The following is a 16,818-nucleotide window of genomic DNA, read 5'->3' on the forward strand; positions in this document are numbered from 1 at the left end:
GCTGACTTTGATCCTAAGTGAGGGAAAATGCTCACATTTGCCCCGATTTACAGTATGCATGTGTCCCGTTTTAGCTACCTTCATCTGCTCGTGTTGTAGTTTGGATGGACAATTTCAGTGCTTGTTTAGAGGATAGACTCGCACACAGGATAGACAAGAAAAGATCGCAGGAACATACTCAGACACACTGAAAAAAAATACTCCCATAACAACATAAGTATTCTGAGTTTATTTATACACAAAATAAAAATCACCACTGCGTTGGCAAGATACACCGCGTCTTGTTGCAATGATGCTACACTATTAGCTGAAGCAGCTATTGCCATACCAACAACTGACTTTCTTTGTCCGTTTTCTTGTTTCTAATCAAAAGAAAAAAGAACAAAAAAGAAAATACAAATACATGCTTTTTATTGGACAAGAACAATATGCAAAGGACGAAAGAACTTTTCATATACAGTGAAGTGCAGGAGCGATCTGGCAGCCCCTTTGTGAGAACTTTGCCATCTTAATCTTCCTAATTAAGACAGCAGTGAATTGAAAATCAGATGTCGGCCTGCTACCTAGATGAATGTTTTGTTGTATCCCGCTGCTTTGCACTAGACTGGATAGTGTCTGTCTGCGCAGTCATTTATTTCATAACACAGGTCACAGTTTTGATTGGATTACATTCAAATTTAGTGTTCTTAAGACTTCGATTCTCAACATGGTCCAAAAAGCATATCACTCTCTGCAATGTTATTCAAAACACAGTTAATAGTTCCATCTCGAATAATATTATTGGAGCCAGATTTTTTTTTGAGCAACTTTTATGTCACATATGCATACACAGGATCAAGAACATTGTTTTTAGTATGTAACGATGTCACTTCATTGGTCCAAAAATGATACGAATGATGTAGCTTTGTTCAAATGCCGGCGATGTATAGTGACAGGCAGAACAATGAAATGCTCTTCCACTATGACCATACATCATCTCAATTTCATCTTATTTTTAAAAGTTGCAACAGAGCCCTGCTGCCAAAGGTGAAAATCCACAAGTACTGTAATTGATAGCATCCCTAAAAAGGCCACAAGATCGCAGCAAAGGAGTACATTTGTCTAAATGAAGTTAATTACCTAACTTTAACAGTTACTTGGCACCAGTTGGAAACAAAAAACAGCAGATAGGTGAGTTTCTCAACATTTAATGGAGAATGCGGTCCAAAAATAAATTTGCAGATAGGCGGGGATTCGCTGTTGTCTATATAGGCTATATATACTTCTTGCAACTTTGTTGGGTGGTAAATATGTGCGTAGCGCAGTAAAGGTTGTGAAACACATGATCAATAACCATAGTTCTACATTTGTATGGATTTGTGTAGGGGTGCATTGTAATCTCTGAATCGTATCTGGTGATAGGGGTAATTAATATTCCAAGGATACAGTCGAATAAAGGGACATCATTTATTTCTATTTAAAAAGTACTGTGGCTACTGTTCTCGACAGAAGACATATTCGGTGTAACTTGTCCAGATTTTGTCCTCGCCGGGGTCATTGCTGGTGTAGGCGCAGGTGCCCGTGGAGCTGCATGCCACCATGTGGAAGCCCACCTCGGCGAGCTTGTCAAAAGCCTGCTCCAGGAAATTATACTTGAGGTAGTAGCGCGACGTGTACCTCTCCGGCGGACGGTCCGGGTCTCTGCTCTCGTTGAGCGTGTCTCCGAACACCTCTTTGGCCAGGGATGTCTTCCCGCACACAGTGATGCGCGCCACCCTGCGGAATTTGGCGTCGGTCTGGATGTCCCGGCCGATGGTGTATGATCCCCGGTAGCCAACAGTGATGTAGCCCGACTTCCTGGAGTCCATAGACGGGGAGCGCACGGCCGTGCTGGTGCGTAACGTTGCATCCGCGCCTCCGGCCGATGCGCACGGCGGCTGGCTGCCTTGGAGCGAGCTGTCCTCGGTATCGCTGTGGCTAATCTCCTCGCTGACGGAGTTGTCCTTGCTCACTTGCGGGCAGAGCCTCTTGGCCAGCTCTCGAAGCTGAAAGAAGTCCGCCTCCCTCCTCAGTCGGCTCCTCTCCGGGAAGTAGTCCGGGAGCACCAAGGTCAGGTCGCGCAGATAGTCGAGGACGTAACGGAACAAGAAACCGTCTCGGTCCAGGAAGAAGCGGCCCTTGGTGTCTCTGGCCAGTTCCTTGGGGGTCGGGCGGCTGAACATGTGCCAAAGGAGCGAATCCGGCACCGCGACGAGAGTTTGCAGCCGGGTGACGTACACTTGTCCCCCGACGTTCAGCTCGACGATTTCCGGAAAGTGGGAGTCGTCGCGTTGCTTGGACGCTTCTGCTAGAGCCATCGTGTACGTGTGCGCGTGTGTGGGCTCCTTCCGTGGGCTGACTGAATGAGCCTCAAGAGGCTGCACACGGCTTATGAAGCGTGGACCGTGGCGTGGACCCGCGGGAGGAAAGAGGGGAGTGTTGTGTGGTTAACCATTAAATTACACGACTAGGCTTTAATGACCTGCATATTGATGCTGGGGACAATAAGAGAGGGGGGAAAAAAAAGATGTCAAAGTAAAATGATAATGTGGAGTTATAACGAGCACACATAAGTGTGACACTTGGTGTTGTAGGTGTGGTAGACTGACACCCATTGCTGCGATGTTGAAAGTGCAGGCGGCACAGAATGAACGAGACCAAGGGTGTCAAACTCAGGTCCTGGGGGGCCGCTGTCCTGCATGTTTTCCAAGTCTCCCTGTTGCAACACACCTGATTCAAATGATCAGATCATCAGCAAGCTCTGCGGAAGCTGACATTGAACCCGTTCATTTGAATCAGGTGTGTTGCAACAGGGAGACTTGGAAAACATGCAGGACAGCGGCCCTCCAGGACCTGAGTTTGAACTAGACGGTCACTTTATTTGGTACACGCCTGTTCTGTCCTAAGTGCAAGACAACGCTGGAATTGGCTCCATCAATTCCAGCAACATTTGCATTTTCAACGCCAAGATTTTTAAAGTCAAAATGGTGATGTAGGACTTTTCAAACCAAATTCATTAAAAAATGTTGCCAATCGGATTTTTCATGATGGGTCTCATTTGAAAGCCGGGGAAGAGTAAAATGTGAAACAGGTGAAAAATTCAATGCCATTTTAATTTTGTGGCAGTCAGAGAACTTTCAAATCAAGTGTTTTTTAACCCTGGAGAACCCACGGGGTCAAATTTGGCCCCTATAAATTCTGCTACTCAAATGCTGCCCTTAAATCCCAAAGAGTCAGATTTGGCCCACATCCTAAATTAGGATTAAAGCATTGAATATTTGAAAAAAAAACATGCATTTTGGTGTTCAGTGAACATCTAGCAGTCATTTAAATGTGTAATGCATCATTTTCCAAAGAAAAAAAAGGTTCTTGGGTTCTCCAGGGTTAAAGTGGAGATGAGTGTCTTCACTCCTGCAAAATTGTGGACAACATTGCCACTTATAGGCGAGAAAGCACAATTGCAGTGTTTTCAGATGAAGTTGGTTTTGGTGAGCTCTCCTTGCCACAAAAACAAAATGCCATTGAGTTTCTCACCTGTTTCACACTCTACCGGTACATTTTACCAGCTTTCAAATGAGACTAATACTGACAAACCTATTTTTCTCAATGAAGTTGTGCAAGTTATAGGTCATAATCATGGTTGATTTTTCTCCAAATTATTTATTGTTGTCTCTTTTTTCATATCACAAAAACCTGGCATTAAAACAGGGGTGTTGACTTTTCCATTGTAAATGAATCTGTTTTGCTAAATTGTTGCGTCATTGGAGCAACAGAACTTTCCCTGTTTCCTGAACTATAATGCTGATGAAACTTTATAGCAAGCATAGTCCAACCAAATAGACAACAGACAAAATATGTTGAGATATTTAATGGGTAGAAAAAAAAGTAGACCCGATAATGAATCGATGTTGACACTCATACTTTGCTACTTAATAAATAGCCAAATGTGTCTAGTATTCATCTCCTTCCTCGTCATCTTCATAGGAGTCAATTCCGACCTCTTCATAATCCTTCTCCAGGGCAGCCATATCCTCTCGGGCCTCTGAGAACTCTCCTTCCTCCATTCCTTCTCCCACATACCAATGCACAAAGGCCCTCTTGGCATACATGAGATCAAACTTGTGGTCGAGTCGAGCCCAGGCCTCAGCGATGGCTGTGGTGTTGCTCAGCATGCACACAGCCCTCTGCACCTTGGCCAGATCTCCCCCAGGAACCACTGTTGGAGGCTGGTAGTTTATGCCCACTTTGAAACCAGTGGGACACCAGTCCACAAACTGGATACTGCGTTTGGTCTTGATGGCAGCGATAGCAGAGTTGACATCTTTAGGCACCACATCGCCACGATAAAGCAGACAACAGGCCATGTATTTACCATGACGTGGATCACACTTGACCATCTGGTTGGCTGGCTCAAAGCAAGAATTGGTGATTTCGGCCACAGAAAGCTGCTCGTGATAAGCCTTCTCAGCAGAAATGACAGGAGCATATGTGGCCAGAGGGAAGTGGATACGAGGGTAGGGCACCAAGTTGGTTTGGAACTCCGTCAGGTCAACATTCAGGGCGCCGTCAAAGCGAAGTGAGGCCGTGATTGATGACACAATCTGACTGATAAGGCGGTTGAGGTTGGTGTAAGACGGACGTTCAATGTCGAGGTTCCTGCGACAGATGTCATAGATTGCTTCATTGTCCACCATGAAGGCACAGTCGGAGTGCTCCAGGGTGGTGTGAGTGGTCAGAATGGAATTGTAGGGCTCCACCACTGCAGTAGAGACTTGAGGGGCTGGGTAGATTGCGAACTCAAGTTTGGATTTCTTCCCGTAATCAACAGAAAGTCGCTCCATGAGGAGGGAGGTGAAACCAGAGCCTGTGCCTCCACCAAAAGAGTGGAAGACCAAAAAGCCTTGAAGACCAGTGCACTGGTCAGACTGCAGATACAGACACAAAATTTGAATAGTTTTAATTCCAGGAATCTTTCAGGCTATGCTCCAGAAGCCTAAAATAGCTGTTTATTTTTCCAAACGATAATACTCTTCGATACTGCTGTGGTTAAATAGATATGAAAAAATGACACTCACCAATTTGCGGATTCTGTCGAGAACAGAGTCAATTATCTCTCTGCCGATGGTGTAGTGTCCACGGGCATAGTTGTTTGCCGCATCTTCTTTTCCTGAGATCAGCTGCTCGGGGTGAAAGAGTTGGCGATATTTTCCCGTACGCACTTCATCTTGAAATGTGAAAGACAAAAGAAACAATTGAAGAGAATAACTTTTTTTTTTTTTCGAAAAGGTTAGTACAGGTAGGATTTTGTTTTGGATTAATTCTCGACAAAAAACTTCAAGTTATTGCACAAAAACTAAAGAGTTGTTTAATTGTATTCATTGAATGGCAAAATCCTTCATTTCATAATGCATCTTTTCGCACTGACCAACCACCGTGGGTTCCAGGTCAACGAAGACTGCCCTTGGGACATATTTTCCAGCCCCGGTCTCGCTGAAGAAGGTGGTGAAGGAGTCATCATGCCCCCCGATGGACTTTTCGCCGGGCATCTGTCCATCTGGCTGAATGCCGTGTTCGTAACAGTAGAGCTCCCAACAGGTGTTCCCCATCTGGACACCAGCCTGGCCTATGTGGACAGAGATGCATTCACGCTTGAAGAGAGAAAAAAAAGAAGCAGAAAGAGAACATGAGGATAAAGTTTGTTGCATGGTAAGTATGAAGCAGACTCAACAAGATATATCAAAGCGCTGATTTGGTTCCATATTATTTCAAGAGTGATATTCCTGAACATTAACAGTTTTCAGATTGTTGTCAGCAATGACACAAAGGTTTCAAACCCTCATTTCAACCAAAATTATTCCAAGTAATCCGATTACAAATCGTGCGCAGATAATTATGTGGACTGATCTTTGAGACCTATCCAAAAAAAAGACCATTATGGTGTTCATAGTCGACAAAACAGGGACGAGCTCATTTGTGATTGTCCTATTGGATCGAAATTGACTGTTGATGGACTCGTTTGGTGACATAATCATCAGCACACCTTCAGATAAAACTTCCTCGTGCTAAATAGTCATCCTGTTGGACTAGATTAGCAAGAGAAACACCTTCATCCCGTTTTCCCCTTACAATGTGGCTCATGCAAATGTGACTGTTAAAACATTTAACCCTTACGACACTTGTGCCTTGATGCCACTGATCTGAAAAAATTGATGATTTTTAAGCTAATGCGTTGAACTTTTTATTGTGGCACCTGGGTAAAATTAAGGTACATGTCTGGAAAAATTCTGGAAACTTTTTATGGGAAGGTGAGATGAGAAATCTTAGAAATGAATTGGAAGTTGGATTTGGAATTAAGTGTTAAATTCTGGGGTATTTTAAAGCACTGGTTTATCCAGTTAATACAACATTACACGAGAAATGTTGAATATAATTCTGTATATTCCTTTTGCTCCCTCACTGAACCTTTAAAGCATAGGTGTCAAAGACAAGGCCCTGGGGGGGCAGATCTGGCCCGCCACATCATTTTATGTGGCCCGCGAAAGCAAATCTAGCATGTCAAGTTCCATGATGCTTTGCTAAAGTCTGAACATAAATTTCAAATTGTCACATGTAATCCACAATAACAGTCATTATTCTTGACTTCAGATTTTAAAACTAGTTATTCATCATTTTGTTGTGTGCTGTGTATGTGATATATGGGGAGGTGATTAAACATTTATATGGTTTCCCAAAATTCATAACGGCCCTCCAAGGCAAATCGTAACTACAATGTGGCCCGCGACAAAAATGAGTTTGACACCCCTGCTATGTAGGAACAAAGGGATGCAAATCGAGCAGAATATGAATGGTAAGACATACAAAAAGATTAAATTTGATTATTCAAACCAGGCTATATTGCCAACAACTTGACATTTACTAAATTTCGCATAGATTCCTGTAAAATCAGCGAAAGGTTTCCAATCCTGATGAGATGCAGGCAAAAAACCAACTATAATATTGTATTTCTCTCTCTCTCTTTTGTTCACCTTCTCCCCCTTCTCACTGAAACACAGTGACATTTTGCCAGTATGGAAAGGACAGTGCTCAATTGAGAGCTGCAGGGAATCAACTGCTATCATTTCAAAGTGTGTTAGAGCTCATTAAATCCACGTTGAGATCGGTTCACCTCTCCGGTGTCCTCTTTAGTGGCTAATGTGACATCATCTCAATTTCCAGGTATGCAGGTCAGTGCATAGCAGCTATTTTCGGGTGCTCATTTTGAGAGATGACACCCAGTAGCAATGTGGGAGCGAATGTTTGCGTAAACACTGACCGGGCAGCCACTGAAATAGTTCCTGTCAGTTCAAGTAGATATCTACAGTTACAATCAGAAACACAAGGAAAATGCAATAAAGGCAATTACATTTAACTGGCATCATTAAGTAATTCAACATCAGCATTTTTCAATCGAGAGTACTTTTTGAATCTTGTTCCTTGCCATGTGAATGCAACGGTTCTATTTGAGCAGGGTGTGTGTCCTGCTGTTCAATGGTTTTATCAGCATTAGTGGCATTGCTTACAAGCCGTGTTTGTACTTCAACTGTGCAAACACGTCTACATGCAGTGCTTTTCCACGTGAATAAGGTTGACTGTGTTATAACCTCGCCGTGAACATTTGGAACCGAGAGTCGCCGCTTGGAATTGAAAAGGATTCCCATGGGACAGGAGAAGTGAACCAATCTCTTTTTTCGTCAATGGATGCTACAGCTTCTTGTTGAGTTTGAAACTTAGCTTGTAGCCCGACGTGTGCACATTTTGAGCATGACGTCTCTGATCCACTGGTTAAAGGACACTTTGAGTCTCTCTTCTTTCATGTGTTGTGTTTATTATTTTACTTTATGTTAACTGTTTTGTTAAGCGCTTTGTTACAGCTGCCGCTGTTGTGAAAGCGCTATATAAGTCAGCATGTAATGCAATGTAATGTACAATAATGTAATTTACAATCTTGAAAAAAAAGCATCATTTTGTTCCAAATTGTTTTGCTGAAGGCAAAATCAAGGCCAAATTTTGTCCGAAATGAATCGTTTCAAAAAGTCCTCTTCGAAGTTGAAATACTGGACTGTACTTGCTTTGTCTCAATCAGATCTGACTTGTTGCTGCCTGCATGCTTTACGACACACCTACATTTCTGTCTGTCATGTACTTTGTCAGACACCAAGGCACCGAAACCAAAGATGGTGTTCTGAGCGTCAGCAATGACAGCTCTAAAAGGCAATCAAGAAATACAAATGAACAGAAGACAGCGCCACTGTATTCCAAATCGATATTTGTCACAAACTCACTATCTTTGTGTAGTAAAACTGTGCCTAAAAATTGGTCCATGTGAAATGAAACTTCCACTTGCTCTCCTCTGTGCCGTCCCAAACAGGACAGCTTGTGTCAGAAATAGATCATTGTCCCAGTGATAGGCAGAAAAGCTGGGCTGAATTTGGCTGCTGACCTGAATGAGCAGGTGATGATAGTCTAAACGTCTACCCTATGAAAAATAAACAGCAGGTATGACAAAAAACTTTGTGGAGGAAGAAAAAATACTTACCATGATGCCTGAGAAATGGAAGGTCCTCTTCACAATCTGGGTTTAATTTCTACGGTGCCTCTCACAGCAGTCCTCAATGTGGTCTGAGTGAGTTTAACTGCCAGATGCATCGGAGACTCCAAGCTATATTCAACTTCAAACCACTCCCACCTGTCTCCTTGACAGGAACTGTGCCGCCAATATTATTTCCTCACACAGTAAACTGATCTTGCAGCAGAAGTGGAAACTTTCACGACTGACAAACACAGACCTCCAACACTCATGAAGTGTTTGACTTTGCACACAATGGAATTTGCTGAAATTCACTTGCTTTTGAGTGCATTATGATTTATGGTCGACAGGTTGGATACTAGCACAGTCTTTCATTAAAAAAAAACATTCAGTGTGTTGTCTTCATCTGTTGGAGAAAAAAACCCGAAGATAAATGTAGATATTGTCGGTCAAAACTAACAGATCTTACTCGTGGCAGGTGGCAAAATATTTGCCACTGTTGAAAAAAAATGGCAGAGTAACAAGTTCAACCGGTTAATTGGCTCATTTCAGTGTGTGTGTGAGCCAACAACGAAATTCAAAACCGTACAAAAGGAAGCGCAAATACATGTACATTTGAATGTTGTTGGTGTGATTTTTGTATTTTTATCTCTGAATTTTAGAGCTTATGACTAAAATCTATTCTATAAATGAGGAGAGAATTGTGCTCTGGGCTTTGATGAATGTTTTTTTTATATTTTTAATTACATATAAATAGAACAAGTTTCCTTACCGGTATGCTTAACTTTTTGTATGTCACTTACAGATCTACGTTAAACCCCAGAAAAAAATGCAGAAAATAACAATCCGTTCTTCAGAAATTAGCTTGCAATGTTACAAGGATAAACCAAGTATAATATACTGCTAAAAAAATAAAGGGAACTTCAAATTTGGAAACAGTCTTTGCCAGAGAAAATTGTATATACTGTGTATATATATAGTTGGTTTGTTTGTTTGTTTGTGTGGGTTTTTGCATAAAAAAATAACTGAAACAAGGTAAGATGGTGGAAAACTGGTTAGCGCATCTGCCTCACAGTGCAGAGGTCATGGGTTCAAATCTGGGCTTCGTCCTTTCTGTGTGGAGTTTGCGTGTTCTTGCGTGGGTTTTCTCCAGGTACTCTGGTTTCCTCCCATGTTCCAAAAACATGCATGGTAGATTTACTGAACACGGCGAGAAAAAAAATTCATAGGTGTGATTATGAGTGTGAATGGTTGTGTGTCGATGTGCAATTGGTTGGCAACCACTTCAGGGTGTACCTCGCCTACTACCCAAAGACAGCTGGGATACGCTCGAGCACACGTTTCAGACAATGATTGGCTGGATGACGAACAGAAACACATTTTCACCATTGTAAAACCATATAGGGCAATATTTATTATATGATTTATTGCAATTTCCTTAACAATGGATGAATAAATCAGCCACTGCTAAAACGTAATTGCGTCACGGATGTGCCCCACATGACATAGATAGATAGATAGATAGATAGATAGACAGACAGACAGACAGACAGACAGACAGACAGACAGACAGACAGACAGACATTCATTCATTCATTCATTCATTCATTCATTCATTCATTCATTCAACTCCAACACTCACAGTGCAGGAGTCCAGTATTCGATTGCTGCTCTGGCCTTCCTGGGTGGAGTTTGCATGTTTTCCCGTGCCTGCGTGGGTTTTCTGTAGGTACTCCGGTTTCCTCCCACATTCCAAAAATATGTGCGGCAGGTTAATGGAACATTCTAAATTGCCCCAAGGTATGAGAGTGAGTGCAGATGTTCGTTTGTCTATGTATGCCCTGTGATTGGTTGACAACAAGTTCAGGGTGTACCCCAACGACAGCCGGCCGGGATAGATTCCAGCACGCCCCACGACCCTTGTGAGGATAAACCGATGAACCCGCGGTAGGCGACATCTGTGAAGTAGTCAGTGTAACTGCTCCTAAAGGTTTTCTACCTCATTTAAAACGACTTGACAATGTTCGACAGCCTTTATGGTCCACACGTGCATCGCTGATGAACATCATTTTGGGGTGAAAAAGTGACAAAAATATACAATTACACTAAGTACAACATACCTACATGCATTTCAACAACTAAAAACATGCATTAGGCATGGCCATTCACGATCATCACGCTTTCGTCTCTTTCCTCAAACTGACACAATTCCGAATCAACATAAACCAATTCCTGCCACTCAATGCAATCCTCAAATATAACAGTAGGAGGCAAAATAACCGAAATAATCCATCCATCCATTTTCCGAGCCGCTTAATCCTCACTAGGATCGCGGGGGGTGCTGGGGCCTATCCCAGCTGTCTTCGGGCAGTAAGCCGGGGACACCCTGAACCGGTTGCCAGCCAATCGCAGGGCACACAGAGACGAACAATGAACAGAGCGCTCACACACACATCTAGGGACAATTCAGCGAGTTCAATCAGCCCACCATGCATGTTTTTGGAACGTGGGAGGAAGCCGAAGCACCCGGAGAAAACCCACGCAGGCCCGGGGAGAATATGCAAACTCCACACAGGGAGGCCGGAGCTGGAATTGAACCTCTACACCGTGAAGTCGACGTGCTAACCACTGGACTACCGGGCCGCCCTAACCGAAATAAATTTGGAGTAATTGTCATTTTACCATCGTGTAGAATGGTAGATTAATTTAATATTACTGTACCATGAATTTAGAATCACGACAGTTACAGTGAGCTCTATTTTTTAATTATACAATACAGTACTTGAGAATGAAACAAAAGATCAAAAAGATTTAAACATTTTTTGACCAGGCACGGAAACTGTACAGTCCCTTAGCAGAACACAAATGCACTGTAAAAAAAATTCGGCATGGCTATTCACGATCGTCACGCTTTCGTCTCTTTCCTCAAACTGCATACTGTAATTCCGAATCAACATGAACCACTTCCTGCCACTCAATGCAATTCTCAAATATAACAGTAGGGGGCAGAATAACCTAAATAAATGTGGAGTCATTATCATTTTACCATCAAGTAGAATGGTAGATTAATTTAATATTACCATGAATTTAGAATCACGACAGTTACAGTCAGCTCTACTTTTTTTAATTATACAATACAATACTTGAGAATGAAACAAAAGATCAAAAAGATCTAAACTTTTTTTTTGACCAGGCACGGAGGCTGTACAGTCCCTTGGCAGAACACAACGCACTGTTAAAACAACTGCATTAAAAATCCGTGAAACATCGAAGCCGTGAAAGGTGAACGGAGTTACAGCGAGGGTTCACTGCGCTCCATGTTGTGGCACAGCACAACTAAAAAGCTAACAGAAGAGGAGAGTCTTGTAATGTGATACACATGCCACAAAAAAAAGAAGGAAATTCTTCTTCTATTTAACTGCCTCCTATGAACGGCATTCACATTCATCAATTCGCTTATTTATTGATGCTTTAAACAAACTTGACTTAACTTGATTTTGAGTGTTTGGGCGTTGGCAGGAGAGGACTCAAATAACAGACGTGGGTCTTTGCTTTGTGGCAAAAGTGGGGCGTGCACTTCCCAGTATCATTATGCCTAGTTTAATTAATTAGCAAATAATTATTTGTTTGTATCCAGTGACGACTTGTGGTGTATAAGACTAAAATATTTCTCACAGAAGCGATCATGAGTAAAAAAAAAAACAAAAAAAACCGCATGCACATCGTTGGATGACTTTTCACTGAAAGAGCAACTAGTCTCGTTTGAAATGTTCCTGATGTGAGATAAATCCTCTGCCTCGGAGTTATGCGCCGTATCAACAGTTTCATTTATCTCAGTCAGCTGAACAGGCAGTGACAACAGTGGGAGCCAAATGAAGCCCAGAAATGCATGATCTTTTTTTTTTAAATGATGCAAAACTGCTCAAATGAAAACCACTGAAATACTGACACCAATGAAGATGATGGAGACTTTAGTAACGATGAGTTTTGACCACCTCTTGTACATTGTAAATGCACTACAATTCTGCTCAATTTGGTGTTTATGGAAATAAGCCCCACTCAGGCAGTTGCTCTGTGTGCCATTCAGTACTATCCATGTGAGGTGAATCACGTCAAGGCAATTACGTTTCTTTTCTTTCCCAAAGGGAACTGGGAACAATTGGGAGTAAAAAAAACCAAAACACATTGTACACTTTGCATTGTTGTTTACAATTCATTCCAACTTGCATGCTTAAATGTTTTTGCATGCTACAAATGCATAAGAAATACAAATGCTATTATTAGGTCATTTATTCATGATTGCCACTACCAGGAAGTTGTTTCCATCACTGTTTGTGCTGTGTGTGTAATAAGACTATGTAAATGCAAAGTTGGAGCTAGGATTTAATGTATGTGCCATGTGAACCTTCTGTAAATGATTCACACATTTCATGTTGTGCTGTGTGACTTCATCTTATCATCTCATCTTACAACTGCAGAAAATGTACTGTATAGACCAGGCTTTAAGGTCAAACTTCTGAAACTAGCTTTGTGAAACTGATATATTATCTTCCTCTCACTCCAAAAGTAATAGCTGCAATAACACACTCCAATTCTCATACGTATCCGCAAAACCCACACAAAGCTTTGGGTGGTGACATCCTTCTGCATTGTTTTCTCTATTGAGATGATGAATGGATCGTTGTGCCATCAGCAGGTTCTCTGATTACAGCTCAGATCAAATCACTGATCACCTCAAAGTGCAGGTATATAAGTCGAGCAACACTCATGAAACAAGACCTACATCTTCTTACTAACACCTGAATGTTGGAAAAGAGAGATCAACAATGGTGAGAGTGGATTTGCTAAAAAACTACATCATGAGCTACACTGTGATATGTTTAGCACATGAATCCAAAAAGCATTGATAGGAAATATGTGTGTATTTGAAACAAATTGCTTTCCCTTTTTCGCAGCGTGAATGCATCTCCATACATGTGGGCCAAGCTGGGGCTCAGATTGGCAACGCATGTTGGGAGCTGTACTGTCTGGAACATGGCATTCAGCCAGATGGCCAGATGACCTCTGATACAATAATCGGTGGTGGCGATGACTCCTTCAACACCTTTTTCAGTGAGACGGGAGCAGGAAAACATGTCCCAAGAGCCATCTTTGTTGACCTGGAGCCCACTGTCATTGGTCAGTGATTGATTGGATATTTGCTTGAAGAAAACATTGGGAACTCATTGTGGAATAACATATAATATTTGTCTTTTTATTTTTTATTTTTTGTCCAGATGAGGTGCGTATGGGTACCTACCGTCAGCTGTTCCATCCAGAACAATTAATCACAGGGAAGGAAGATGCTGCCAACAACTATGCCCGTGGTCACTACACTATTGGCAAGGAGATCATTGATCTGGTTCTGGACAGGACTCGCAAACTGGTGAGACCCTTTAAAACTATTTAATGCAAGAAAAAGTTCTAAAGTACTTAAGATGAGTACATCAACCTCACAGTCAGAAGGTCGGTGTAAGAATTTTTGCTTGGGCCTTTCTCTGTGGAGCTAGCATTTTGTTCCCATGCCTGCTTATATTTTCAATGGTTCAAAAAAAATACATGTGCTAGGTCAATTGATGAAAATGACTCTTTTGTGTGACTGGTTGTCTATTCAAGCCCTTCAGTGCTGTACCTTGCCTTTTATCCACAAGTCAGATAGGATAGGCGTCATATGGATGGATGGAAGGATTTTTCATCTTCCTGTGTAATATTACATTTTCAGGCTGATCAATGCACAGGATTACAAGGGTTCCTCATCTTCCACTCCTTCGGTGGAGGCACCGGCTCTGGTTTCACCTCCCTCCTCATGGAGAGACTGTCAGTTGATTATGGAAAAAAGTCCAAGCTTGAATTTGCAATCTACCCAGCCCCTCAGGTTTCCACAGCAGTGGTGGAGCCCTACAATTCCATTCTGACCACTCACACCACCCTTGAGCACTCTGACTGTGCCTTCATGGTAGACAATGAAGCCATCTATGACATTTGTCGTCGGAACCTCGATATTGAAAGGCCAACCTACACTAACCTCAACAGGCTGATTGGCCAGATCGTGTCTTCGATCACAGCCTCACTTCGCTTTGACGGCGCCTTGAATGTTGACCTAACAGAGTTCCAGACCAACTTGGTGCCCTACCCTCGTATCCATTTCCCTTTGGCTACCTATGCCCCAGTCATCTCTGTGGAGAAGGCCTACCATGAGCAGCTTTCTGTTGCCGACATCACAAATACTTGCTTTGAGCCAGCCAACCAGATGGTCAAGTGCGATCCTCGTCATGGCAAATACATGGCCTGTTGTCTGCTTTATCGTGGCGATGTGGTGCCTAAAGATGTCAACTCCGCCATCGCTGCCATCAAGACCAAACGCAGTATCCAGTTTGTGGACTGGTGTCCTACTGGTTTCAAAGTGGGCATCAACTACCAGCCTCCAACAGTGGTTCCTGGAGGGGATCTAGCCAAAGTGCAGAGGGCTGTATGCATGCTGAGCAACACAACAGCCATCGCTGAGGCCTGGGCTCGACTCGACCACAAGTTTGATCTCATGTATGCGAAGAGGGCCTTTGTTCACTGGTATGTTGGGGAGGGAATGGAGGAAGGAGAGTTCTCAGAGGCCCGAGAGGATATGGCTGCCCTGGAGAAGGATTATGAAGAAGTGGGTGCGGACAACATAGGGGATGAAGATGAAGGAGAAGAATATTGATGTAAAGACACAAGAAGAAACACAATTTAAGTGGTTGATTTTTATTTAATCAGTTAGGCCCAAAAGTCATGCTTATCCTATGACCGTATATTAATATAATAAATATTTCTTGGTTGGAAGTTCCACAGAGATCATTACTTTGTGCAGTGTCAGACTCTCTTTTGTGCACCACCCCCACACTTATTCCCATGTGGAATGTAAGTTATGAAAGGGCTCCAATGTCAGTTCCTATATACCATTCAGCTGTGACTCTGTGTTAGAGTGGGAGAATAGCCAACTGACTATGTTGTTTTTTGTGTAGTTCATACTCAGACACGACCAAACTGTAGCAGCAATTGACTTCCACAAATCTCATCCTGTACTACACACACTGTGAACAGGCTGTGATAAGGGAATAGTTGAACAACTTTCAGGGAGTGAAAAACTAGTTTTCTTTCTTTTTTTTGTCTCATTCTGATTTAATTCAAACGTGTAACACTGCACCGCTATGTCTATTCACTGTATGTTCACCATCTACAAATGAATCAAAGTGCATTTTTCTGCAGGCAGGATCAATTGAAGGGGTGATTTTGAAGCAAGTCTTCCAGCTAACAAATCTTCAACATAACACAAAAGACTGTCTTAATCCTTTAATAGTGATGACTGATGTTCCCCCTCTCCCTCCCTTGTTTCTTTCTGACCTTCGGGTTGAGTGAACGCTGGCGCGTTTTGGCTGCCGCTGCTCAACCCGTATTGTTTTGTGTTTTTTGTTATTGTAAAGTGTCCTTGGGTGTCTTGAAAGGCGCTTATAAATAAAATCTATTATTATTATTATTATCACGTTGTATATGACTGTACATCTGAACTCATTTATTAAAATCACATATCATGAAAGTAGGACAATTAAGTAGGAGGCTGCACTGGCGATTTCCTCATCTCAAACGATTATTGATACAAAAGTTAACAAGGGTGGGTACACAATGTAGCGGTCATCAGCATGGGATGTGGCCAAAGGACGTCCACTTCTACATCTTTCTGTGACTCTTCCAGTTTCTCTTTCATTCTAAGCTCTTTCCGTCGGAGAATGTCCAGTTTAAAGCATCACAATGGCAAGATACTGTTGATCAATTCTTAGGGTGTCGTCTTGCAAGGTCTCATGATGTCAAAATGTGAACAGCATGTTGGGGATGACTGTATAAACACCAGCTCTAATGTAACCAGGACATTTATTGGTCAATTGAAAATCAAACGCCTGTTGTGAATTTTGACATTAAACTCCTTGTTCAAGAACAGTGACTTGAACAAAAAGTACTGAACATTTTAACACTTGGACATCTGCATTTAAAAGCTGAAAGAAGGTCACATTAAGTACACCTGTAAAGGTTTGAATGCATTTACGCTCATCCTGAAATTTCACCTGAAAGCCAAATATTCCTAACTTTTTGTGAGTTGTGTGTTCTGTAAATAAAAATTTTGCAGGAAAGCCGTCGTCGTCCACCCGTCCCCAAAGTCAATGCAA

General features: G+C 42.2%; 3 protein-coding genes across 3 annotated transcripts; 1 reads left to right on the forward strand and 2 right to left on the reverse strand.

Annotated features, from left to right (window-relative positions):
• Window positions 1-214: 214 nt before the first annotated feature.
• kctd12.1 (potassium channel tetramerisation domain containing 12.1) lies at window positions 215-2,390 on the reverse strand. The gene has a single exon (XM_086123715.1). The coding sequence runs from the start codon at window positions 2,334-2,336 to the stop codon at window positions 1,473-1,475; it is 864 nt and encodes a 287-aa protein (XP_085979841.1). The 5' UTR covers window positions 2,337-2,390; the 3' UTR covers window positions 215-1,472.
• A 1,481-nt stretch (window positions 2,391-3,871) lies between these two features.
• Window positions 3,872-8,736, reverse strand: LOC147197981 (tubulin alpha chain-like). Its single transcript, XM_086123072.1, has 4 exons — window positions 8,594-8,736; window positions 5,444-5,666; window positions 5,094-5,242; window positions 3,872-4,943 (listed from the first exon to the last, which is right to left on the reverse strand). Exons 1-4 carry the CDS (start codon window positions 8,594-8,596, stop codon window positions 3,969-3,971), a joined length of 1,350 nt encoding a protein of 449 aa, XP_085979198.1. The 5' UTR covers window positions 8,597-8,736; the 3' UTR covers window positions 3,872-3,968.
• Window positions 5,608-15,320, forward strand: LOC147197982 (tubulin alpha chain-like). Its single transcript, XM_086123071.1, has 4 exons — window positions 5,608-5,724; window positions 13,540-13,762; window positions 13,861-14,009; window positions 14,346-15,320. Exons 1-4 carry the CDS (start codon window positions 5,644-5,646, stop codon window positions 15,318-15,320), a joined length of 1,428 nt encoding a protein of 475 aa, XP_085979197.1. The 5' UTR covers window positions 5,608-5,643.
• The last annotated feature ends 1,498 nt before the right edge of the window (window positions 15,321-16,818 follow it).

The sequence above is a fragment of the Hippocampus guttulatus genome, chromosome 11, assembly GCF_054856545.1.
Source record: "Hippocampus guttulatus isolate MCC_2025c chromosome 11, RoL_Hgut_1.0, whole genome shotgun sequence".
NCBI classification, from domain to species: domain Eukaryota; kingdom Metazoa; phylum Chordata; class Actinopteri; order Syngnathiformes; family Syngnathidae; genus Hippocampus; species Hippocampus guttulatus.